Below are 25,481 nucleotides of genomic sequence, written 5' to 3'. Positions count from 1 at the left end.
GGAAAGTCTCGCACAGCGGCCACTTTTATTTCAGAGGGGCGGCGACGACCCTGACCAATCACGTGACCGAGGTAGACAACCTCGGCCTGTGCTAACTGGCACTTAGGAGCCTTTACTGTCAAGCCCGCTTCGCGCAGGCGGGTTAGCACTGCCCGCAAGTGTGCCATATGCTCAGACCAGGATGCGGAGAATATCGCTACGTCGTCTAGATACGGTAAAGCGAATTCTTGCTGTCCCCGCAACACTTTATCCATGAGGCTTGAAAAACCGTATGGCGCGTTCTTCAAACCAAAACTCAACACTTTAGGACGGAATGTTCCCATTGGTGAAATGAATGCCGCATACCTACTAGCCTCTTCTGTAAGTGGAACCTGCCAATAACCCCTGACAAGATCTAGGGTGGAAATAAACTGAGCGCTACTAACTTTCTCAAGGCGCTCCTCGATGTTAGGGATCGGATAAATTTGATCCTTAGTGATGGAATTAAGCCTGCGGTAGTCGACGCAAGGACGAGGTTCCTTGCCCGGTACCTCAACTAAAATCAAAGGGGAGGTATAATCACTCTCACCTGCCTCAATAACACCGAGCTGTAGCATTTTCTTTACCTCAGCCTCCATAATATCGCTCTGGCGGGGTGACACCCAATACGCCTTGGATCGTACTGGCTCTGGGGAGGTAAGTTCTATATCATGAGTAAGTACAGAAGTCCTACCAGGCCTCTCAGAGAACAGACCTAGAAACTCTTGTAATAGCTGGTGTAGTTCGGTTTTCTGCTCGGGCGACAGCGGTGCTTCACTGATAAGGTCACTAATGACTTGACCGGTGTCTTCCCTGTTCGTCACTGAGCCTAGTCCCGGAAGCTCGACCGGAAGCTCTTCAGGAACGTTTACCATCATGCACACCACTGCTTCCCTTTGTCTATAAGGTTTGAGCAGATTACAGTGGTAAACTTGCTGTGCTTTCCGCTTTCCTGGCAGACTTACCACGTAGTTAACGTCCGACAGTTTCTGAACAATTCGTGCTGGGCCCTCCCACTGCACGTCTAGTTTGTTGTTTAGCGATGTGCGCAATATCATGACCTCATCGCCCACCTCAAAACGACGGGCCCTGGCTGTCCGATCATAATAAACCTTGGCCCTCTGCTGGGCCTTTGTCATTGCTTCACCTGACAACTCCTGTGCCCTTCTTAAGCGTTCGAGGAGCTTAAGTACGTACTCCACCACGACTGGGTCGTCGCCCCTGCCTTCCCATGATTCTCGAAGCATGCGAAGCGGAGACCGAAGCGAGCGACCGTACACCAGTTCAGCTGGCGAAAACCCCGTAGCCGCATGCGGCGCGGTCCTTAAAGCAAACATCACCCCAGGCAGACACAGCTCCCAGTCAGTTCGATGTTCAAAACACAACGCTCTCAACACGCGCTTCATGACGGAGTGGAGCTTCTCAACGGAATTCGACTGTGGGTGGTACACTGAGCTGTGTAACAGCTTTACCCCACACCTTTCGAGAAAAGTTGTCGTCAAAGCGCTAGTAAACACTGTGCCCTGATCTGATTGGATTTCCGCAGGAAAACCAACTCGCGCAAATATGGACAGTAGTGCATTGACTATCTCAACTGAGCTGAGTTCTTTAAGCGGCACTGCTTCAGGGAACTTTGTCGCTGGGCAGATCACAGTCAAAATGTGTCTGTACCCCGTGGCTGTTACCGGCAGAGGTCCCACTGTATCAATAACGAGCCGTCTAAAAGGCTCCGTTATGATAGGTACCAATTTCAACGGCGCCCTTGATTTGTCCCCTGGTTTGCCCACCTGCTGACAAGTGTCACATGTCCTCACGAAATGGTCTGCGTCCCGAAAACACCCTGGCCAATAGTACTCTTGCAAGAGACGGTCCTTAGTTTTCTTAACTCCTAGGTGTCCGGACCACGAACCCCCGTGTGACAAGCGCAACAGATCCTGACGATAGCATTGAGGCACGATCAGCTGATCGAACTCCACTCCTCGGCGGTCTAGATACTTCCGGTACAGGACTCCACCTCTTTCCACAAAACGCGCAGTTTTCCTGGCGATACCTTCTTTGACATTGCAGCGCACGTTTTCCAGGCTGCCATCCTTTTTTTGCTCGGCTATCAAAGCCGACCGGCTGACTTTTAGCAACCTATCAAGTCCGTCTGACGTAGGCGCGATGAGCAAATCAGTAGATAGCTCTTCTAACTTTCCCGTGTCGGGCGTTTCCTCTCCAGTATCTGGCGCCTTTAACGTTACAGACTCAAGTTTATTCAGTTCGGGCGTGCTCTGAATATCAGCTTGCTGCGCCTCTGACCCTTTTTCGTTGTTTGATAACGTCGGCCCCGCAACTACCGCCTTTGCAGCGAGCTCCCGAACCTTCGATCTGGTTAAGGCCTGAACACTAGCTTCACCAAACAAAAGCCCCTTCTCGCGCAGGAGGTGATCGGACCTGTTTGAAAATAGGTACGGGTACTGGGGTGGCAGCATAGATGACACTGCCGCCTCCGTCTCAAGCGCTCCGAAAGGTCCTTCAATAAGCACTTTTGCTACCGGCAGACACACGCTATGAGCTTCCACGGCTTGCTTGATCCATGCGCACTCGCCCGTGAACATATGGGGTTCTACGTAAGACGGGTGAACTACATCCATCGTAGCTGCGGAATCGCGAAGCACTCGGCACTCTTTCCCGTTCACGAGGAGGTCTCGCATGTAAGGCTCGAGAAGCTTCATGTTCTCGTCAGTGCTGCCTATTGAAAAAAACACAACTTTTGGTGTTGTTTCCGGACACTGCGCCGAAAAGTGACCCGGCTTCTGGCACGTATAACAAACGCGCGCTCGCCTCATCTCGAACCGCTTTCTGCGTTTGGCTGCCGCCGTCTCTTTACGTTTGGTCGGACTGCTTTCACTCGCATCCTCACTACGCGTGTCCCTCTTTAATCTCATGGGTGTGAACTTCGGTCTCTCAAACTTCGAGCCAAATTCACCCTTTTGACCGTCCTTAGCTCCGCGAGCCCGACGCGTCACAAACTCCTCGGCTAGCTCAGCGGCTTTAGCCACCGTACAAACGTCTGGCCTATCCAAGACCCAGTATCGCACGTTCTCCGGTAACCGACTATAAAACTGTTCTAGCCCGAAACACTGCAGAACTTTATCGTGGTCACCAAACGCTTTCTCTTCTTTGAGCCACTCCTGCATGTTCGACATAAGCCTATACGCAAACTCTGTATATGACTCACTTTTGCCTTTCTCATTTTCCCGAAACTTCCGACGGAACGCTTCCGCAGACAGCCGGTACTTTTTTAGCAGACTCGATTTTACTTTGTCGAAATCCTCTGCCTCCTCTCTATCCAAGCGAGCGACTACGTCGGCCGCCTCGCCGGGTAACAAAGTGAGCAAGCGCTGTGGCCACGTTTCCCGAGAGAACCCCTGCTTCTCGCACGTTCGCTCAAAGTTAACCAGGAACAAACCAATGTCCTCTCCAAGCTTAAACGGCCGCATCAGGTCAGTCATTTTGAACAATACTCGTTCTCCTGAACCGTGTGCCTGACTTCCATTACGAGCGCGTTCCATCTCTACCTCGAGACGCTTCATTTCCAAAGCGTGTTCGCGCTCTTCTTTTTTCTCTTGTTGCTCTCGCTCTTTCTGTTCTTTACGTTCACGCTCTTCTTTTTCTTTCTGTTCTTTAAGTTCGCGCTCCTGTCTCTCTTTTTGCTCTTTAAGTTCGCGCTCCTGTCTTTTTGACCTCTCCTCAATAGTCTCAAGGCATTCCGACAGCTCGTCATCCTCAGCCTCTAACTCAAGAATAGCCTTTAGCAGTTCAGGTTTTCTGAGTTTGTCCGAGACATCCAGACCCAACTCTCTTGCAAGCTCCAACAATTTCGGTTTGCGCAACGACTTCAAATCCATGGCTGCTCTGAATGCTGCTTTCTCTACTGCTTACTATTGTCTTGCCGCAAACTAACCCGGCAGCAACGACAACCACAATTACCAGCTCTGTTTCTGACACTAACAAAAGCCTGGCAAAGCTCAGAAGAAGAAAGTCCCGCACTCACCAAACCTCGCAGGCAGGAATTCCGCGCAGTCGTTCCGCTGCAGGCAACCAGTCGTCACACAGGGCTCGTTGCACTGCTCCCGGATCGTTGTTGAGCTGTTCAGCATACAGTCAACTGCATCTCTTCGCTGCTGGCCTCCGTTGTCGCGATCTCACCGCTGGCAGACAGTTGTTTGAAGTCGGAGGCGATCTCACCGCTGCCAACCAGATGTTTGGATCGCACCGCTGGCGCGATCGGTTGGGAACTCGGCGCTGACGCCCGTGGTTGTACCTGGGTCGCAAGCCCCAAGGGTAGCGTTGGCCTGGCGGCCTGGGGTACAACTGGAAGCATCCGAAGGTCCCGGCAAAGCATGAGTCGACTGGGAACAACAAAACAACTTGTTTATTTTAACATTGCAAAGAGTTGGCGGTCAGGTTGACCGAAGTAGAGACACGGGAGAGCACTTTTCTCAACAGAAGAAATCGGAGCCCTCCTTTTGGCGTCCGGGGGCAGCTGTTTTTATACTCTCGCAGTTGAGGGCAAGAAGGAACCCCTCAATAGACGAGCACGTGAATGTACAATGGGCTAATGGTGACGCACACTGTCGTAGCGCTGCCGTAGCACAATGTCGTAGCACAATGTCGTAGCACAATGTCGTAGCACACTGTCGTAGCGCTGCCGGTCGGGCACAATGACTGTAATGAGAGGATGATCCCTGCTTTCGCATCGCCTGGTTCGGGCACAATGACTGGAAGGAGAGGGTGATCCTTTGCGGTCGCATCGCCGCAGTCGCGCCTGGAAACACCTGGCGGGGAGCGTTGCGGCGACGACGATCGGGCCAAAATGTCTGCCGCCCCGCCGCAGTCGCGCCGGCAAAACCACGTGTCGCAGGCGAAACGCAACAACGAGAAGGCATTCCAAGAACTGAAGAACAAAATCTCCAGCGCTCCCAATTTGCGGCTTCCAGATTTCAGTAGGCCGTTCGTGCTACGCACAGACGCCTCCGACACGAGTCTCGGAGCAGTCTTAATGCAAGATCACGACGGAACACTTCACCCCATAGCCTATGCTAGCAGAAAACTGCTGCCTAGGGAGAAAGCCTATAGCACGATTGAAAGAGAATGTCTAGCGCTCGTGTGGGGGATACAGAAATTCTCGGTGTATCTCTATGGGGCCCCCTTTGTCGTCCAGACGGACCATCAACCTTTAAGCTACTTGAGACAGGCGCGACAACTGAACAGTAGAGTCCTTCGATGGAGCTTGTTACTTCAAGAGTACCAGTTCACCATAAAACACATAAAGGGAAAAGAAAATGTGGGAGCGGATTATCTCAGCAGATTGTGAAACAGATATTCGGCAAACACAGTCCTTAATGTGCAACCATCAATAGATGTGAGTCTTGTGTTGATACCAAGCGACTTTTGTGGTATGATGAATATTATAAAATAATATTCTAGAAGTGGGGGGCAGTGTCCCAAAAGTCGCGTTATTTCTTCAATTCTCCGCCCCCGCAACCTATGTATGCACGCCTATTAAGCCTCCCTTCTTTAAGAGTGGGCCGCAAGCCTACGTGCCGCACAGTTTCGCAAACGGTGGCGAACGTGATCTTGGGTACATGCAGAGCACGTTGAGCTATGTGTTCGTTACTTCTGTAAAGTGTGTGATTAATTTGTTCGCCAGAGAAGGTGACCGCTCGTAGGGTTGAAACCTTGGTGGCTACACACCCGGGCTACGTGAGGCCGGGTGCATCCGTGGCTGTTGTTTTGTGTGTTATTAAATTGCTTGCCAGTGAAGGTGACCGCAAGCAGAGTCTCAACCACGGTGGAAGCAAGCCCGGCCTACGTGAAGTCGTCTTCGTCCGCAGCTATTGTTTTGTGTGTGATTAAATTGACTGCCGGTGAAGGTGACCGCCAGTGGAGCCTCAACTACGGCGAGAACCAGTGTGCGCGTGTGTGATCCATGTCTGGACGACAAGAGGTGAACGCCGGCGCCTCGAGAGGTCTATAAAAGCGTGCCGATCCTACACTTCACCAGTCTGCTCCGGGGACGATAAACGAACGCCGAGCAACTCCCGGGCAAATAAGCTGCCGACATCACGCCCCGACACCGAACACCGCCAGCCGCCGTGGAAGCCAGCCACCGACGTCGAGGCGCCGACTTCGAGGGTCACTTACGGGCCGCATCGGTTGGGACGGACTGCCGGCGCGCACGGTTGACTGTATGTCGCTTTTGATTCTGTGGACTGTGGACTTTTAACATTTGCCTTCTCGATTACTGTTTAGGAATCTAGTTTGAACTGATATTCATTGTTCCTGTTGCGATTACACATAGTAATTGTTTAACTTGGTTACACCTGTTCTTTGGAATTGTAACTTTACTGTTTCCGTCTAACATATTCATATCCATTACTTAATAACGTCAGTTTATCTTGTTGCTGAGCAATCATATTAAATCACTGCTTTTGCTTGATTTCATCAGGGCTTTGTCTCGTTCACGACGGTAATTGGCGAAAGCCAGGCACCAGACTCCACCCCTTATGCCACCACTAAGGAGCGGTTAACGCATCGACGCTGAGTCGTGACACACGTGTGTGTGTGCATGTGTGTCTGTAAACTGTCCTGCGGAGAGGCGGATTGTTTGCGATGACTAAACGAACGTTCGCATCACCTTGTATCGCGGGAGGACCGAGTGTTTAAAAACTGATGTTGTGCGGATGCTCGACACACTTCTCTTAAGCAGTCATGTTGGACTGAGACTCTCTCTCAAGCAGTCATGCTAGACTGATATAAATACTGTAAATAAACCCATATTCCTCGTTCTCGATGAAAAGAGGTTCTTCCCTTCATCAACGTCCTCAGCGTGGATAAGTTGGACGACGGCATGGGCCAGCTACCTTCGAATTCATGCCGGACTCCAATCTTGACAACGGATCACGAGCGATGGGAATGAGCACCCAATCCTGACAACGCCGAGGTCACGGCGCACACCTGTACTCACAGCATTAGCTGCGCCGCATTTAAGCGACCGCTACGCCGAGGCACGAACCCGCTGCAGGTATCGAACGCTCGCCCGCGGTGTTTCAGGTGTCCCTTCTGGCTGTGCCTGCTCCCCTGCTGTGCGCAATAGATCCGTTTATATGAAGGCAACTAGCGGAGCGTTCAATGAATAGGACGTCACCGGCAACCTTGTATGGTACTCCCTTTTTCTGCTGTCAATCCGGATTGTCAAAACAAATTCTTCATCTGACAGCCTTAACTGGGTCGAAATTAATCGACCATCCGCATCTAATGCGCAGGGCCGCGATCTCACTGCAGAAGTGGAGGGCTCATCCGTGCTCCTGTTTCAGGTTGGTTACATGAATCGCTGTTCTTGTTTGAAAAGTAGCAACCGCTGTCTTTTCTTTTATTTAGCATTGTTGCCGACACACTGAAGGTCTTAACTGGCAAGGCTAAAGACAGAACATTGTCTGCCCGACTAAGGCCTTGCCACCAATACCTTCCATGCCACAGTGGGTTGGTGCCTTTACTGAAGTGTTGCAAAAACCTTTCTTTATGCACTTGTAGGCGGCGCCTAGTTCTATCCTGTGATGCTGGATCAAACGCTTGGCCGAATGTGCTGGATAACGTGCTCGTAACTTTGCAAACTATTGGATCTGTCGCGCACGAGATTCATAATGGCTTGTGTGTACTAAACTGGCAGGCGTCGTGGTAAAGCAGTTTTCGAGTAGGCTCCATGCTTTTAAAGTCAATATTCTGCGAGTGAATATTTCCTTCAATGATGCATCGCCAGAATAACTGATGCATTGCCAGAATAGGCAATGGCATTTCCACCGCGCTAAAGACAATTGAATGAGCGAAAACACAAAATATATTTCGCCGCTGCAATTTGGTCCCGTTGGGAAACCTTGACGACAGAAGCTAATCACGGTCATAAGCAGAATCAAAAGTCATTGACATATGTAGCCGTCACCTTGGCATCACTATCAATCTGGCTCATGTAGAACTTGTGCCTCGGCTCGGCCAGTGCAGCAGTTAGAAGAACAGACCAATCACTCTCCAGTTTGCATTGTTTAAGAAGAAGCAGCGTGTAATAGATAAAGGCCACAAGTTCCAAAACGCTAAGCTTGCTGTACGTATTTTTTTGAAAACGCATATCGCATGACACAAATTCACTCACCGACTTCAAAGAAAACCAATATTGCACAATTTAGGCTAATTCTCGATATACTAAGTATCGATAACACACTCTACACATAATGCGTAGAGTCCACCTCTGTAGTTACCCTACCGCGATAGTAAAGATCTAGCCAGGCAACGCTCGTATATATAAAAAAATGCTCAATTCACCACAAGCGCCTATGGTGGCCTCGCAGCTACAATATCATTGACAAAAATTCATAGCATTCTTCGTAAACGCACTGAAACTTTGTCGTAATTAGATGATTGTGAATCCGACCTATTTCCGCTTACGGAAACTTGGTTCAACTCTGAAATTATGGATGACGAAGTTCTGCCCGATTCTCTAGATGACAATACCTATCGCAGAGATAGGGACGGCGGAAGAGGATGTTGGGTATTGCTCGCCATAAAAAAAAAACATATCAATTCAATTCTAGTACCGATGCCTCCGAGTCTCAAAATGCTGTTGGTCTGCGTCGACCACCTTCCTATGGGGCTTCTCGGCCCACGCACTGTCCCTCGTCGCGACCTTGGCGGTTTTCCGGCCGGATTCGCCTGTGGTGCACCCCAGCGGCTTTCTGGAGACGTGTTCGTTCCATCGGACCCCTCACTGCAGCCGCTGCTGTACCTTCAATGCCTACAGGACTGCACTCATCAACTGCACCCCGTCCCCTCTGTCTTCAGACTACAGCATCATTGTGCGTCCCTAACTTGGACCGTCGGCCCACCTTTCTCTCAGACTGGACGCTGCAAAGGCACCGCTTACACCTTCGTCCTCCACGAGACGCCGAAGTCCGCCATCATCCTAATATAGGGCCGCGAAGAGGTAGGCTCATTAGGCCGCATAAAACCGGCCCACATCGAGACGTCTCCCACGAAACTCCCCGCGGATGTCGCCGACGTGTCCGCTGCTCTGCACGCAACCCTGACAGCACCATTTCCACTTAGTCGACGAGTACATCTTGCCGTTCCGTCAGGATGGGGAGCCTTGTAGCGCCCACCGACGCCGCTACGCGAGGAAGCTAGAGGTCCACGCCCTCTGTCTGCAATGCAATGAGATGACGAAAATAAAGTTGGGCCGCGCGTGCTCGAGGCGCAAGCACGGCGCGCGCTAATCCGTTCTAAGAGCCTGCTACACTGGTCCTCTGGTCCTGGCACTCCGCTGCAACCTCTCGGCTCGCGACAGCCCTAAACACGGATAAATTCGAACTAATAACACCTTTAAAAATTCCCTTTCGCTTACTCGCTCTATAAGAAGCACATTACACGAACCAATTCGTAGAAGTACCTCGACAATCTCCTTACGCGTAATTTGTCGTGGTCTGTGCACATTGAAAAAGAAAACTGCTAAATTTTGACGTACACTCGGTTATCTTAAACGCAGCCTTCGCAGACTCCTGCCTTCGCCAGACAAATCATTTATGAGGCATTCCTAAGGCCTGAACTCAAATCTGAATCATATCCGGTCACCTCATGAAGCTTACCTAATCAAGACTCTCGAGTTACTTCAAAACCCTGCCGCCCGCTTCATTGTTAGCGATTATAACAGCACCCATACTGTGACGAGCAGTTATATTATTCCTCTCGTCTCTTTAATCAAGAAGCAAACCATTGCATTGCATGTTTCGCGATATTATCCCTACCACGCGCCCGTCGACCCTGCCTCTCACTCGTCTATCTCGTGCATATCGGTGTCTGCATAATCATCTCAATTTCCAGCATATCTTTGGCCCAACCAACGCTTTCTATTCATTCGCATTGTCACGTGCCATTCAGCATTGGAATAAACTACGAAACGACATAGTTCACGCTCTTGAACGTGTATCCTTCAGAGCACGCTTACACATATTACATTGATAGTTTCTCAGAACTAACCCTACTGAACCCCTAAGTTATCTGTAGCAAAGTTGTATGCAGTCGTTTTGCTTCAGTTATTGCGTTATTATAATTTGTTAGACACTTGTGTCCTCCTTACACGGTAATATTTGTATAATTTCTTTGTACCGCTTTTGCTATTTGATAGTCTTTTTTAATTAAATATGGGGTTTTACGTGCCAAAACCACTTTCTTAATATTATGCATGCCGTAGTGGAGGCCTCGGGAAATTTGACCACCTGAGGTTCTGTAACTTGCACCTAAATCTAAATAGACAGGTTTTTTCGCATTTCGCCCTTATCGAAATGCAGCCGCCGTGGCCGGGATTCGATCACGTGACCTCGTGCTCAGCAGCCTGACACCATAGCCACTGAGCAACCCGGCGGGTTCAGTCTTCTCTTTTTTGTTTGCTTGCGTAATTTATGTTTCTTAGATAATTTTTTCATTCATCTTTACCCGCTAGCGCTGTATAATTTCTTTGTACTCCTCTTTTTCATTTCGGTAGCAATTATACAGACACTCAAACCGCATTTCGACCGTCGGCGCCTGCGTGACCATGAGGTTCCGTATAAAGTCGAAGTGCGATAAAATCGTCGGAGTGCGCCGTATGCTGTGTGTGCGAATAAAAGTGTGTGAGGTTGAGCCAGTGATCGCGGCTCAACGTCGCGCACGCGACTGAGGAAAGCGGGGACGAAGCGCGCCGCCTTCCGTCGCGCGCGAGGGTTTGGGGGAGGGAAGGGAGGGGGAGTCGCCTTCTACTTCGGGTGGCCCGGGCTGCCACGCGCAGCAAGCCAGGCCGCTGTACCTTGAAAGCCGACTGCGCGAGTACAGAGTCCGCGCTGAGCTGTGCTTTCACGGAGTACGCGCCGATGCGAGCGGCCGCACGAAGGTCAATTTGCTCGCTCCTGCTGCCGCGTTTCCTCGCTGCAGCGTTAACCCTTTGGCGCCGATTACACACACTCCCCCATCTTCTCTTACTTTTTCTCACTATCACCCCCTTTTCCTCACACCAGCCTGTAATCTCTGTCGCGAACCTCGTGCTTCTGCTCTCCACCTCCTTTCTCATTGCCCGGCGGATGCTCCCCCGCGGGGCCTCGAGCCCCTCAAGACCCGGGAGGAGTGAGAGACCCTGCTGCGCCCTGGACACCCGGTCGTGCAGACGATGGCTACTGATCGGGCTGCCAGCGTTATGGAGCGAAGCAACATAAACGCTTGAGTGCAGTGGGGTCGTGCGGGAGCCCGGGGCCTGCGTCCGCCAAACTCCTCAGTCTTACAGCAAATTTTTTATGATGATGATGACAGCGAGCACCTCGCAGTCATCGAGTGAAATGCGTTCATGTTTGCTCGCGCACGCATGACAGCATGCTTGTTAATTTAGTTAGTATGCCTATGTTTCAAAGTGTATACGGCCGATAAAATTACTAACCTTACTTCGTATAGCTGTGCACTAATTTGCTATCGCAAACTATGCTTCGCCTTTCAGGCGAATCTGCGACTTTTCTTTTTTTGGCTAATTTCCTGTATCCTCTCCTCACAGCAATACTCCTTCGATAGCCTGGGATGTAAGTTAATAAATAAACTGTATCAGTGACATGCCATTAAGGAAGCTATTCGTATCTAACCTGTTGATGGGCTTTTTCTTTTGTTTTGCTTCTCATTGAAGTTGAGCGCCGTTCACGCCTCCAAAATGCACGCCCTAACGTGCACGCCTATGCCGACTCTTGACACTGACGTCTCACATGTGATGCACCTCTCATCTACTTTATATATTTTCGAAGATTTCCGATGGGGGCCTCTCGACGATCTGACGGCAACAATTGAGCCATCAGCAGTGACCGTTCCTGAGGAGGGAGTAACAACGTGTCCAGAGTGACGGCACTACCTAGCCCTAGCCGATGATCATGGTTGGGGAATATAAATTAGCAACCTAAATTGTCATTTGTCGGTGCATGCGTCCTACAAACGACAGAAAGGTATATTTCTACTAGAAGATGTCATGACATTGCTTTGCGTAGTCGGAATGTAACCTTGTAAAGCGTCAGTGCAGTACAGTCATGGCTCACGAGTGCCACCACACGCGATGTCAAGTGAGAAATCAGAGCGTACTTTCTGACGAAAGAGAGAGGGAGAAAAACAATAAATGAGGCATGGATCCTAAAGAGAATGCCATCTGATCTGCTACCCTATGCAGAGCGAAAGAAACAGAGAGAAACAAGAAAAAGAGGGAGATAATTGTTGAATCATTTAGGGTGCGTGAACGGCTCCACTCACTCAAATGCGCTCTAAATAGGCAGAGTACTTTCGAAAAAAGCAGAAAAAGTGCTCTAACTGCCTTTTGGGCTCTGACGATCACTGGGGACGGGGTTGCAGTAATGTCTGTGCAAGGGCGCAAGGATGGGAGACACACGCAAGTAAAAAAAAAGGCGCCAGTACTGTGCCCTCCTTCGTATTACAGTGTAGGCGAGAATCAGTGACAATTCGCCTAGCTCAGAATTGTATATAAAAAAAGAGACGACATTGAAAGGATACTTGTAGGGTAAGTATTGAAAAAAAAATTTCCAGCAGACTCTGGCTACGGCAGAAGAAAACGTGAAATACCTATTGTAAACAATATTAACGAAGACAAGGACGGTTTCCTCTGGGCCACTACCCTGTGTTCTAATATATTTAATCATTTGTGCGGACATTCTCCTTTCTCGTAACGAGTGTGAGACAGCAGACCGGCATTTTGGGCGCTTTTCAAATGAGAATGCTAAAGTTCATTGAGCCCCATATAAAATTTCACGAGCAGTTAAAATACTCAAGGCATGGCTGCGACATTTTGCAAGATAGTTAGATAAAATAGTAAACCTTGCTCTTTCCTACTAAATTAACTTTGAGCTTTAATGTTCTTGCGCTTTGTAGTAAAGTAGGATGACGAGGACACTATTTCTGCAGAATTTTCTGTGCAGTTGTCGGAGCTTCAGCGCTAACTTTTCTGAACGCAGGATTTTTCTTCCATGGCTTCTGACCACGTCTACCGAGATGTTTGTGGACTGCATATGAGCTACAGATTCCAGGAACCAGTCCTGAAAGAAGCACTCACATACAAGCCCAAGCCTGATGATGTCTTTGTCGTGTCATTTCCAAAGTCCGGGAGTACATGGATGCAGTATATTGTCTATGCCATTTACCACGACGGCTCCAAACCCGAGGTTTGTGATTAACCTAGCACTAAACTTATGTGGCGAGACAATCATGCATGCTAATGCATTGTGAGCAGTGACATGGCCAGAAAGTGTTGGCACTTGTTGATTACTAGTGATTACTTGTTTTAGCAACGAAAATATCTAGTTTAAAAGCCAGATCTTTAAAATTATGGGATTTTTTCCCGGAAACTCTTAAGTCGATATTTCTGCACCTCGCTGTATTTTTCATTCTGAGGACGCTTCCATTTTTATAGCGCAGCTCTTAAGCGCTCGTTCCTGCAGAGATCGTCGGCGGCATTGGCGGTGTAATCGAGAGAACGAGCACAGCGAAAGCTGAAAGAAGGAACGAGAAGCGGGAGATAATTACGCGAGCCGCGCATGGCGGAGACCAGTGAGAATGGCCCCTTCAGTGACGTGCGCGCGAGAAACTGGTGCCATGCGGACCCACGCGACCGCTCGATGCGTACACCTATCTGGTCTCAACTACCCGCCATCAGTGGCTATGGTGTTAGGCTGCTGAGCAAAAGGTCGCGGGATCGAATCCCGGCCACAGCGGCCGCATTTCGATGGGGGCGAAATGCGAAAACACCGGTGTACTGAGATTTAGGAGCACGTTAAAGAACCCCAGGTGGCCGAAATTTCAGGAGTCCTCCACTACGGCGTGCCTCATAATCAGAAAGTGGTTTTGGCACGTAAAACTCTATAATTCAATTTTTTTATCTGGTCTCAGCTGGACCGCTCGTCTCGTGCTACCATCTGCTCGTGTCAGCTCTCGCTCGGGCTATTTGGTTTGCTTCGTATGGTCTCGTTCGCAATTGTTTCGATTGTTATGGTTTGCGATTGTTTTGTAATCTCGTTGTTTGCGCGACCCGAATTGTGTAGTACTTTCTAGAAGCCATGTGGCACCAGCAATTACACTGGAGCGTTCGACGAGTCATGTATAGAAGCCGCCGCGCTTGACCCGCAGATCAGTTTTCGACGACCGCCGACTCTGCTACATGTCGCTCTTAAATTCCTTTCCTCAATATATTTCGAACTGAAAATACGTATAGAGCTGCGCTAAAATTCTGCGTTAGGGAATATCGTAATTGTCAAGGATTTTCTTGCTTTCCGGGAGTCTCTAGAAGTGTTTACGATGGCCGCACCAAGAGTTCGCACATGCTATGCCATATCTGCGCTATGCCATGACTACTTGAGCAGGAACAAGCGAGGAAAAAAATGTAGCACAATTTCAATCACTGCAGTAGATTACTTGCGTAGACGACAGTCCCTAACGAAAGAATTCTCATCGTCCATGTACCGAAATAAAAAATCCAGGCCAGAAATAAGCTCAAAATTATTATTATAGGGCGCATGTTGGAAATGCGAAATTGAAGCCGAACTGTTCTGCAGTCTCGTGTGTTTTGCAAAGTGCATTTAGCTAGCGTCCCATTAGCAATATTAATTTCTAATATGAGCTGAAAATATATTGGCTTTATAGTTAATGTCACGCTCACCTGCGTGATGCGCACTTTGGAGAAGTTTATAGCTGGAACGGAATGTATTTTGAGGCCACAGTTTGATACCGGATATATCGGAAATGGTTCTCCATTTAAGTTATGTGCTGGGAAAAACAACTTCACTATTTCTCGGCTTCAATATTAAGTTTCAGCATGTCCCAAATAAAAGTTAATACATCATTAGTAAAGATTTTTTGCTGCATGAACGTTTCAAATTGTCATGGAAGTAATTGCCGCCAATTTCACGGAAGTGCCCGTCAAGGCGGAACAATGAAGTATACAAGCTAAACAAACAAATGTAAAAAACAAGCGGTATACTGTCGAGTGTCCTTCTAGCGTCATGTTTTATTGAATCCTTGGTTATGACCTAACATTTACGAGTGGTATCATAAATATTCATCGGACACGATAAACAGAAAAACAAGAGTACGTAATCATTATGTTCACCAAGTGGTCTGGCTGATCATCCTTGGCGTAAAAGTGTGCCATCTCGCAGCGACCACCGGGGATAACAGAAAGATTTAGCCCGAACATCTTGCAGTTTATTTATTAGCTTGTTACCGGTGCTGTGAATGGCATGTCATAAATCCAGCAAAACAGGTCGTGACATGCTATGACCCTTGGTACAACTACGATGCCTTCAAAAATTTTCACCCCGCGTCACTGGTCTCACTGAAGTAAAATGGTAAAATGACTCCGGGTTAACCATTGTGTCGCTACAAACGCTTTAAACCAGCAGTTGGGTTTAATATTGCAAGCTAATCCAGTGTTAACTTAATGTGCTCTTTGTTTCAACTCTGTGTCACAGGATGTTACTACCAGCATTGTGGCCGCCAGTGATGCTTTAGCAGACGGTGTTTCCCGTAATGACCACGGACGTTTGTGAAATATTTCCTGAAGCATTGGGTTTCAAAGCGGATGCAAACAGTAGCTCATTAGCAGCTGAGTTAAGCCTGAGATGATTAGTTTATTGATGAGAACACACACACACACACACACACACACACACACACACACACACACACACATATATATATATATATATATATATATATATATATATATATATATATATATATATATATATATATATGTGTGTGTGTGTGTGTGTGTGTGTGTGTGTGTGTGGGTATTGTGCAGCTGCAACGATTCCAATTCTATGAGTCACATCCCTGCTTTTTCTCACCGATGCTCTAGTCGTGTCAGGCTTGCCTACCTTATATACATATTATATTATTATCACACACACACACACATAGATATATATATTGTTACAAGCGCGGGGTAAAGGGGTTTATTTAGGCGTGCGAGAGCAGGAACGGCAGGCTACGAACAACAGGAATGGCCGCTGCAAAGTCTTCGTTTTTCTCTTCTCTTCTCTTCGAGATCCCCGCGTCCCGTTTACGCGCTTGGATGTAACATACCTCCCCTCGCAGACAAAGCCCACTGGGCGAGTCAACTAGCTTGTCGTGGCGTGCATGATTTCAACCGTGCGACATGCGCGACTTGTGTCCTAGCAGAACGTCTACCAGTGTTCGTGAGGCGCGCGAGAGTATAGTTCACTTCGCTGACTTTGTCGATTACAATATGCGGTCCATCGTAGTTTGCCAGGAGCTTTTGGCACAAACCGCGCTTCCTTGTGGGAGTCCAAAGCCAAACGAGATCACCAGGGTGATATGTAACAGGCCGATGTCTTGCCTCGTAGCGGGCTTTGGAGTTTTCTTGTGATGTTAAAGTCCGCAGACGCGCAAGTCTCCAAGCCTTTTCAGCGAGGCATAGCGTATCGGCGACCATAGGATTGTCGTGGTGGTAAAAAGGGAGGACAGTGTCGAGCGTATACGGGGGCGGCCGAGCATATAGAAGGTAGAAGGGGCTGTAGCCGGTTGTCTCGTGCTTGGCGGTGTTATAGGCGTAAGTAATAAACGGTGGAGCTTCATCCCAATTCTTGTGATCGGACGCAGCATACATGGAAAGCATATTGGTGATTGTTCGATTACTGCGCTCAGTGAGGCCGTTCGTTTGCGGATGATACGGCGCCGGGGTGCCTGAGGTGCGATTTACACAAACGCACAAGCTCTTCGACAATATCCGCCGTGAATTGGCGTCCTCGCTCGCTTATGATAACACCAGGTGGTCCATGTCGCAGAACAATAGCGTGAAGTAAGAAGAGCGACACTTTGGTGGCGGTGGCTGATGGTATAGCCGCCGTCTCGCAATAGCGCGGGAAATAGTCGGCGCAGACAATTATCCAGCGGTTCCCCTTAGATGACTTTGGAAAGGGGCCTAACAGATCAATTACAACTTGCCGAAAGGGTGAGCTGGGAGGCGGCACAGGTCGAAGGAGACCAGATGGGGCAGTGGTTGGGCGTTTCCGACGTTGACGCTGTATGCAGCTGGCGGCATACAACTCAGCCGAATGTCGCATTCGGGGCCAGTAAAAGCGTTCTTGAATGCGATAAAGGGTGCGCACAGTGCCTAAGTGACCAGTGGTAGGGTCATCGTGCATAGCCTGAAGGATTGCTGGCCGGAGAGGCTCCGGCACCACTAAAAGGAAGCGCGGACCCGTGCTTGAGTAGTTCCTTTTGTACAGGAGCCAGTCCCGTAGACAGTAGCTGCTTGTTGCACTTGAATGGGCACAAGTGAAGAGTGGCTCCAATTTGGTGTCTATCCGTTGTTCTGCTTTGAACGCATCGTATCAGGAAAAGCGGATGTCACAGAAGCGACGAGATGATCGAAATCGTCTGCGTCGCAGTCCGTCGTGGTAAGCGGCATACGAGAAAGGCAGTCTGCGTCAGCATGTTTTCGGCCGCTTTTGTAGGAAACAGTGAAGTTATATTCCTGCAACCTCAAAGCCCAGCGCGCAAGACGACGACAAGGGTCGCGAAGGTTCACGAGCCAGCACAGGGAATGGTGGTCTGTTACGACTAGGAATGGGCGTCCGTACAAGTACGAGCGAAATCGCTGAACTGCAAAGATTACAGCGAGGCGTTCGTGCTCTGTCACCATGTAATTTCGTTCAGGTTTGCTTAATGAGCGTCTTGCATAAGCAATCTCGTGGAGACGGTCGTCATAACGTTGGACCAAGACGGCGCCCAGACCGGCGCCACTAGCATCTGTCTGGATTTCTGTCGGCGCAGTAGGATTGAAGTGGCGAAGAATAGGTCGGGAGGTCAGCAGGAACTTAAACTGACGAAATGCAGACTCGCACTCGGATGTCCACTCAAACCAAGCGTCCTTGTGTAGCAGATTTGTCAGAGGATAAGCCACGTCAGCAAAACCAGGAATAAATCGGCGAAAGTAAGAGCAAAGACCCAGAAAAGTACGAAGTTGCTTCACTGACTGCGGTGCACTGAATGCCTCAACTGCTGCCGTCTTGAGGGGATCAGGCCGGATACCGCCTTTGGCAACAAGATGACCCAGCAAAAGGGTTTGACGATCAGCAAAGTTACATTTCTTGGAATTCAGAACCAGGCCAGCGTTTTTGATGCAGTCGAGGACAGTATCCAGGTGCGTACTGTGCTCATTGAATGTGTGCCCAAATATAACAACGTCGTCAAGGTAACACATACAGATGTTCCATTTTAACCCACGCAGAATGGTGTCCATGAACCTTTCAAAGGTTGCTGGAGCGTTGCACAACCGAAATGGCATCACATTGAATTCGAATAATCCATCCGGGGTCGTGAAGGCTGTTTTCTCCTTGTCTGCCGGGTGTATCGGGATTTGCCAATATCCAGAGTGCAGATCCACTGAAGAAAAATAAGAGGCCGAATGAAGGCAATCAAATGCATCATCAATCCGGGGCAGCGGGTAGACATCCTTCTTAGTCACGGCGCTTAATCTTCTATAATCGTCGCAACATCTCCAGTTACCGTCTTTCTTTCTGACGAGTATGACCGGAGCTGCCCAAGGACTCGAGGACTCTTGTGTTATCCCATTTTTCATCATGTCACTCACTTGTTGACCGATTATCTTGCGCTCGTTAGGCGACACGCGATAAGGCTTTTGCCTGATCGGGCGCGCAGATCCCGTATCGATAGTATGGTGCGTTCGTGACTCAGGAATCGAGAACGCTTTGTCCGGCTGCGCAAAGTCAAACACTGACAGATGCTTAGACATCGTATCCACCAAGGTATGGCGCTCCCTTGTGCTGAGCGACTTGTCTATCATAGACAGAAGCTTTTTGTCTGAGACATGGCGAAAGTCAGCAGGTTCACACGGCGGGTCTGTTAGTAAGGCTACGGACGAAGACTTGTATTCTGTAAAGTAGGCGAGTTTCAAGCCGGTCTGGAAGTCGGACGGGTTCTGCCGAGCAGTTGGCCGTCCACAAGCCAGCACGCCCGTTGCTGATGGATACCACACAGTAAGGGACGAAAACGTTCTTCTTCACACAATTTAGATGCATTGGCTCTACCGAGGCATCAAAACTGTGTGGAACTTCACCGCGACATACAACCGGCACGCACACAGAGGTGGACGCAGTCACAACAGTATCTGCAGACACACAAAGTTCACCTTGACTACAAGTCTCCTCTAAGAGCCCGGACGAAACATGGCTATCGACGCAAACTTCCCCCGTGTGACAAGCAACGGTCGCACCACACTGCCGCAAAAAGTCGATGCCCAAAATCACTTCGTGCGTCGATCGGGGAATAACTACAAACTCCGTCGCGAAAACTCCACCAGCCAAGGATACTTCAGCAGTGCACACACTTACACGGCGCAACGACTCGCCGCTCACTCCACAAAACGTTGCAGCCTGGTCCCACGGCATTTAAAACCCAGACTCATTACGGATACAGTGACCCCGGTATCCACTAAAGCCATTGTAGGAACACCGTCACCAAGTACATGTACTTTGTTCTTAATCATAGCAACTGCAGGGGGCATTTCTGTCGAGCAACCTCACCCCCGTCGGCCGCGCTAGCTAGTTTTCCGGTTGTGAAGGCGAGGTGGAGCGGCGCACTGGCGAAGGAGATTGACGTAAACGCGATGCACGAGAAGTTGGCGATGGCGTCAAACTCCTGTCATATGCCGGCGAGCGGCTCCGAAAGCTTCTCTGCCAGTAATCGTTGCCGGGACGGACGCCAGCTGACCAAGAGGTGGTTGGTGTACGGCTGTTGAGTTGTCCTCATAGTAGGTGTGGTCATTGTTGAAGACACCGATCGACCATTCCACGTTGTTGGGCGACGATTGCAAAACCTCGCTATGTGGCCTGCGACACCGCATTGGAAACACACCGGCAAATGCTGCAAATTTCGATGTTCTTCCACGTAGTCACGTATGTTGCTGTCGACTGCATAGCCAGCAGGTGGGTCACATTCATCATGGCTATGCACCGACCGCCGGGAGGCGTGCCTGCGGCGAGGGCGTTGGTCGTAGTCATGATCTTGATAGCTTGTAGTCCCTCTCGTTTGTGGGGCAGACCTATACTCGACGGTCGCTGAGTGAACCGTGGGTTGCCATGCGGTCGAAACGGCCGTGTTTCTCATCTCGTGTGGTAACTAATTACCAGTTATGCCGGGTGTGCAATGGTGCATCTCTTCACGATGGAGCAACTCTTCACGAACAATCTGCCGTATTGTTGATGGAAGGTCAACATACGAGCTCGGGTCTACACTACCCACCGTTGTGACATTAGCCAGGCGACCAAACTTCGGTATTATCCGTCAAATCTTCAGCGTCTCAAAGGTCCTACAGTGGTGAATGACGTTAGACATGGAATCCAAGCTTTCCTTGCCGATCAAAAAATGGTAGACGCCCTTGGCTATTCCTTTCAACAAATGTAGAACCTTGTCATCTTCAGACATTTGAGAGTTGACTATCTTTGGTAGACGTCTTTGGCTATTCCTTTAAACAAATGTCCAACCTTGTCATCTTCAGACATCTGAGAGTTGACTATCTTACATAGTTTCAGCACTGCTTCAATATAACTCGTACAGGTATCGCCGGGAATCTGAGCTCTTTGCGAAAGCGTCTGTTCAGCGCGTTTCTTTTTTGCGCTAGAGTCTCCAAAACACGCTCCGAGCTCCTCGACGAAAAGCTCCCATGAAGTGAGCGTGTCTTCGTGATTTTCATACCAGGCGAGCGCTGTGTCGGTGAGGGAAAACACAGCATTGGACAACTGTGCGGTCGAGTTCCAACCGTAAGAACGGCTCATCCTTCGGTAGTTCGTGAGCCACTCGTCGACATCTTCTCCGGCTTTTCCTCAGAAAGTGAATGGCACCCGGTGGTATTGCCACGGAGCACCAGGTGCTGGCCTTGAAGCCGCGTCAGATCCTTCGGGAATCTGGCAGGCGTATTCAGGCATGTCAGGTGAGGGTGGCGGAAGTCATATATATATATATATATATATATATATGTATATTGCTAATGCTGCACAATAAGAAGCAAGAGGTAACAATGAAGAGAGAAAAGTTCCCAGAGGCAAAGTGCAAATGGTACGGACCTGAATGTTAGACTATAATCATAGTAAAGTAGTAGAACCATAGTCATGAGTTACTCGGCCGCCTTTCAAAAGGTCCACCAATACATTATCATAAGTATCGTCTCTGCATCTAGGATTACTTGGCTTTCGGAGAAACCTCGCACGTTAACGGACATCCCAAAGGCATCTGGTATCCCAATAGTACACATAGGTTAAAACTGTGCATCAGATTTGGTGGACGAAAACGTGGAGCGGCATTCACAATATATTGTGGATACCACTACGGGTTTATTAGGCTTAAAACGTTCGCCAGAGCAAGCACCAGCCACTCAGGGAAACGTACATAATAATATGTGAAGTGGCTGGCCAATAAGGAAATCCAATTATGAACAAGAAGCCTCGCCAATTTCGGCTCCTGGCGACTATTCAAATGATCAATAGCCAAACCCTACTGCTCCCACCCGCACAGGTGAATTACCTGTCACAAACGTCGTAACTGATGCATGAGTTGTGTGCCTGCAATTCATCAATTTGTTTGTCACATTAATGAACAGTGTATGAAAATTAGCGTTGTTGTCTGCGTTACTGTTATTAAAAAGGCTACTATTCCAAATGATGCAGGAAATTGGTGCTACGATGCATATCTGAGGTGCAGACCTTAAAGGTTGATATTATAACAGTTTGGGTTAATTGCACGTGATAAACATCGAAGCAAACGCAGTCATCCTATGGCGCAGATAACCGAGATCTTTGAAGACTGAGGCTCACTGTGCTGAAAGGTCGCCTAAAAACACTCATTTTATTATATAAGAGGAAGCAACGGTCAAGAAACCGCAAACACTCCTGGGGATAATGCAGGCTTGGAAGTATTACATACTGCAAGCATGACTTGTACTGTTTCTCGGGCTTGTTTGAGGACAGTTTTTCTTTAAAGTACAAGTTTACACTCTGTTCGCAAAGTGCATACGCATTCCCTTTTGGTTGACGAGACCTCTGAAGCGCGTAAACTGCTGATTCACCTCATGAAATATGCCACGTAAAGTTCAAGAGCGACAGCCACACGACGCCAACAGAAATTCAGGCTCAGAAATGCATCGGTAAAATCAACTGTTAGAATATTTGAGTATCGAAATAATAGCCGAAAGGCAAACAGATGTGAACGCAAAGACGACTTGCCGTCGGTCCGAACGGAAGGCACATAGTTTGCTTGATGCGCGTTATTTGCTACACACGCATGCGCTACAGCGACGCCTGTCTGCACGTCGATTTTCTTCGCTGTCTTGCACGCAGCACATAGCACTAGGTTTGTTAGCCAGCGGCCCTTGGGGAAATGTCGGCGGTTGTGGAGGCTTCCGGCCACGGGAATCACGTACAACGTGAGTTTGCAGAGGCGTGCAATTGGCCAATCACGCCTCGTGCGCTGCCTCACGGAGTCAAGAAACGACGCCTCCTGTGATTGCAACTAACAAACATTGAGGGCCTGTGTTTCTCTTACTCCGCTTGCTAAATATATAGAAATGTATCAGGCCAATTGCTCTGTTTCAGCGCTACGCAAAGCAAGAAACAGGATTCGTGGTTCCAAGTAATAGGTGCGGAATATACAAAAACAAAAAGAACAGAACGGTATAGACAGCAAAAATGGTCTGACTGCAAAAATCCCATTCGTTCCTCTTGTATTTGTGTCTTCTATGCTTAACCTCTCAACACTATAGTATATTACCGAACAGCCCAGCTTCCTCTCTTCTATGAAATACTATTTACATTCAAAACAGACTAAATTAGACGAAGCTTCTTGTAGTTAGCAGATAGATGCAGTTTAACTAAAAACAGTAACAGCCTCATCGCCACAAGCTTTTAGCTGTCTGCATCACTAGGATCAAGGTGGTGCATGATGCTTGTAGTAGGAAGATCGTTGCTGCGAGGTTTAGGCATATAGAATATAGAAAAAAGGATACGCTGGCGGATCTGACGGTGCCACATTCCTGCTTTTCGGTGTTTATAAATATATACACACTTCGTGAATTTTCTCTTGAATAAAGCGAATCCTTTTTTTTTATCTTCGCCGGGTTTATTTGTCTGTCATTTTTTCATCACAGTATGTATTTTTGTTTCTATGTAGACAACTTTGTAGCAGTGGATCACATTGGGGAGCAGAGCCTCATTGCCATAAGCGATGAGGCTTTGGTCGTACAATCTGCTTCTGCTGCTACCCGGCTAAACCAAACAAAGTGCGCGTGATTTAGACTACAAAATTGCGTTAGTTGGGCATGTCCTTCCTTGTTTTTTTTATTTTTGCATGCACCGTCAGAGGTGCCAGGAGCCTTGTTGGAAAGACGCTCGTTAAGTTATTCACAAAATAACGCTGATTTAGTGAAAATGTGCCTGAAGGAATACTTCATATTTTCTCAGCTTAGCGAAATGCAAACTTCATATGTACAGACATAATTGCCCAGGCTTTAAAATTTGCACTTTCACTTTTTTTAACCGACTTAAGGCTCATTTCGCTGGATTGGCCAGTGCTGCGTGAGCACGGATACTAAATTTATACAATACTCAACATTTCCGACAACTTGTGCTAATACAGTCAGCTGGCTGTATTTCTGTGGTGGTAGCTTTGCATAGCAAAAAGAATACGTTTTTTTTTCCTTTTTCAAACGCATAACATTCAACTGTCAAAAATTGCAGAATCTTCGAGAATTCCTGCAGAAGTCGCCCTTACTAGAGCATCAAGGTCTCGAAGCCGTCGAGAACATGCCACGACCTGGTGCAATCAAGACTCATCTGCCTTTCAATCGCATACCTTACTCTCCGCAAGCGAAGTACATATTCGTGGCCCGAAACCCATACGACTGCTGCGTTTCCTTCTACCACCACACGAGAGCGCTTCCGGCGTACCGCTTCGCCGATGGATCATTTGAGAAGTTTTTAAGTCTATTTCTAGAAGGAAAAGTAGATTACGGTGACTACTTTGACCACCTACTGTCGTGGTACAATCACGCACGCGACGAGAACGTCCTCCTTGTAACTTACGAGAAACTTAAAGCGGACCCTAGCACTGGAGTTATCAAGATCGCCGACTTCCTGGGATACAAGTACGGCAACAAACTCCGCAAGCAGCCGGGGGTATTGGGAAGGATCTTGGACACGATAAGCGTGAAAACCATGATGGAATTGAACGGTCAGCTTAGAAGGTACTCCGAAGAGGTGGCCCTTGCGGGCAAGTACAAGCTGCTCAACGATGAAGCGGCTGATTTAATGAAACCGAGGACCGGAGACTTCGTGCGGAAGGCCATCGTTGGGGACTGGAAAAATCACTTCAATGCAGATCAGATAGTGCAAATGAAAGAAAGAATAGCTTTGAAAATCCAGGAAAGCACCGTTATGAGCCTCTGGGAGGACGTCGACCTTCCGTGAAACTGGAAATGTGTGAAATTTCAAAGCCAGTATGATTACTTTCTTTTGCTGGCTCCATGGTATCCTAGGTCAGGCTGTCATTTCGGAGAGCCAGTTAACTTGTGAACCCTATTCATGTAGTGACTCTGACATCACTGCTGCATATTTTCAATAAAAACACAAAAACGTAAGTACAGCTGCGGAGCAATGCTGTAGGGTACCAAACTTGACTGAATGGTTCGACGCTTTCTTGTGCACGTACATACACACCTGGTAGATATGTGCTATCGGCCAAAGAAGTAGACGGACAATTGCTTAGGTGGCCGGGGCAGCTGCGGGGCCACACCGGGGCGCTGCTATCTCGCTCCGCGCGCTGACGACGAGAGTGCCCCGAGTGACGCCAGACTTCGCCCTCACCTTCGCGCGGAGCCTTGTCCCGCTTGATAAATTTAGGGTGCACCGTTCAATTGCTCTGCTGCTGACAGTCACGACGAAGGGGACCGTACATGGCCGGTAGTCTAGCACACGGCGCTGTCGCGATGGAGCGGGCGGGCGCAGCATAGAGTAACATAGTAAACGTAACGAGTGGACACTCCCATAGGCGCCTGCGGCTGACTTTAGAGTCACTGGAAAACATTTCAGAGTAGCGCATTCGTTTTCCCTGCGCCACCGACGCGTTCATTGGCGCAACCGTACCACGTGACTTTGGGGTGCCATATACCTTCCAAGGGCCGAGCGGGCCCGCTGAGTTAGAGCGAAGGTTACCTACGTTTTTTTGTGTTCCGATTGTCGCGCTTGCGTTTGACTGCAAGGAAATCATGCATGGCAGCTGCGCCTTCGGATGCAGCAACCGAACTGAGTCTGGAAAGAGTTTTTTCTCGATTC

The 25,481-nt window shown here is 48.7% G+C and overlaps 1 protein-coding gene across 1 annotated transcript; it reads left to right on the top strand.

The window, feature by feature from the left end:
* The first annotated feature begins 7,242 nt into the window (after positions 1-7,242).
* Positions 7,243-24,739, top strand: LOC142587057 (sulfotransferase ssu-1-like). Its single transcript, XM_075697943.1, has 3 exons — positions 7,243-7,382; positions 13,077-13,283; positions 23,889-24,739. Exons 2-3 carry the CDS (start codon positions 13,089-13,091, stop codon positions 24,615-24,617), a joined length of 924 nt encoding a protein of 307 aa, XP_075554058.1. The 5' UTR covers positions 7,243-7,382; positions 13,077-13,088; the 3' UTR covers positions 24,618-24,739.
* Positions 24,740-25,481: the final 742 nt, after the last annotated feature.

This window comes from Dermacentor variabilis, chromosome 7 (genome assembly GCF_050947875.1).
Source record: "Dermacentor variabilis isolate Ectoservices chromosome 7, ASM5094787v1, whole genome shotgun sequence".
Lineage (NCBI taxonomy): Eukaryota > Metazoa > Arthropoda > Arachnida > Ixodida > Ixodidae > Dermacentor > Dermacentor variabilis.
The sequence above is the reverse complement of the archived record's forward strand: the minus strand, read 5'-3'. Positions and strand labels throughout refer to the sequence as shown.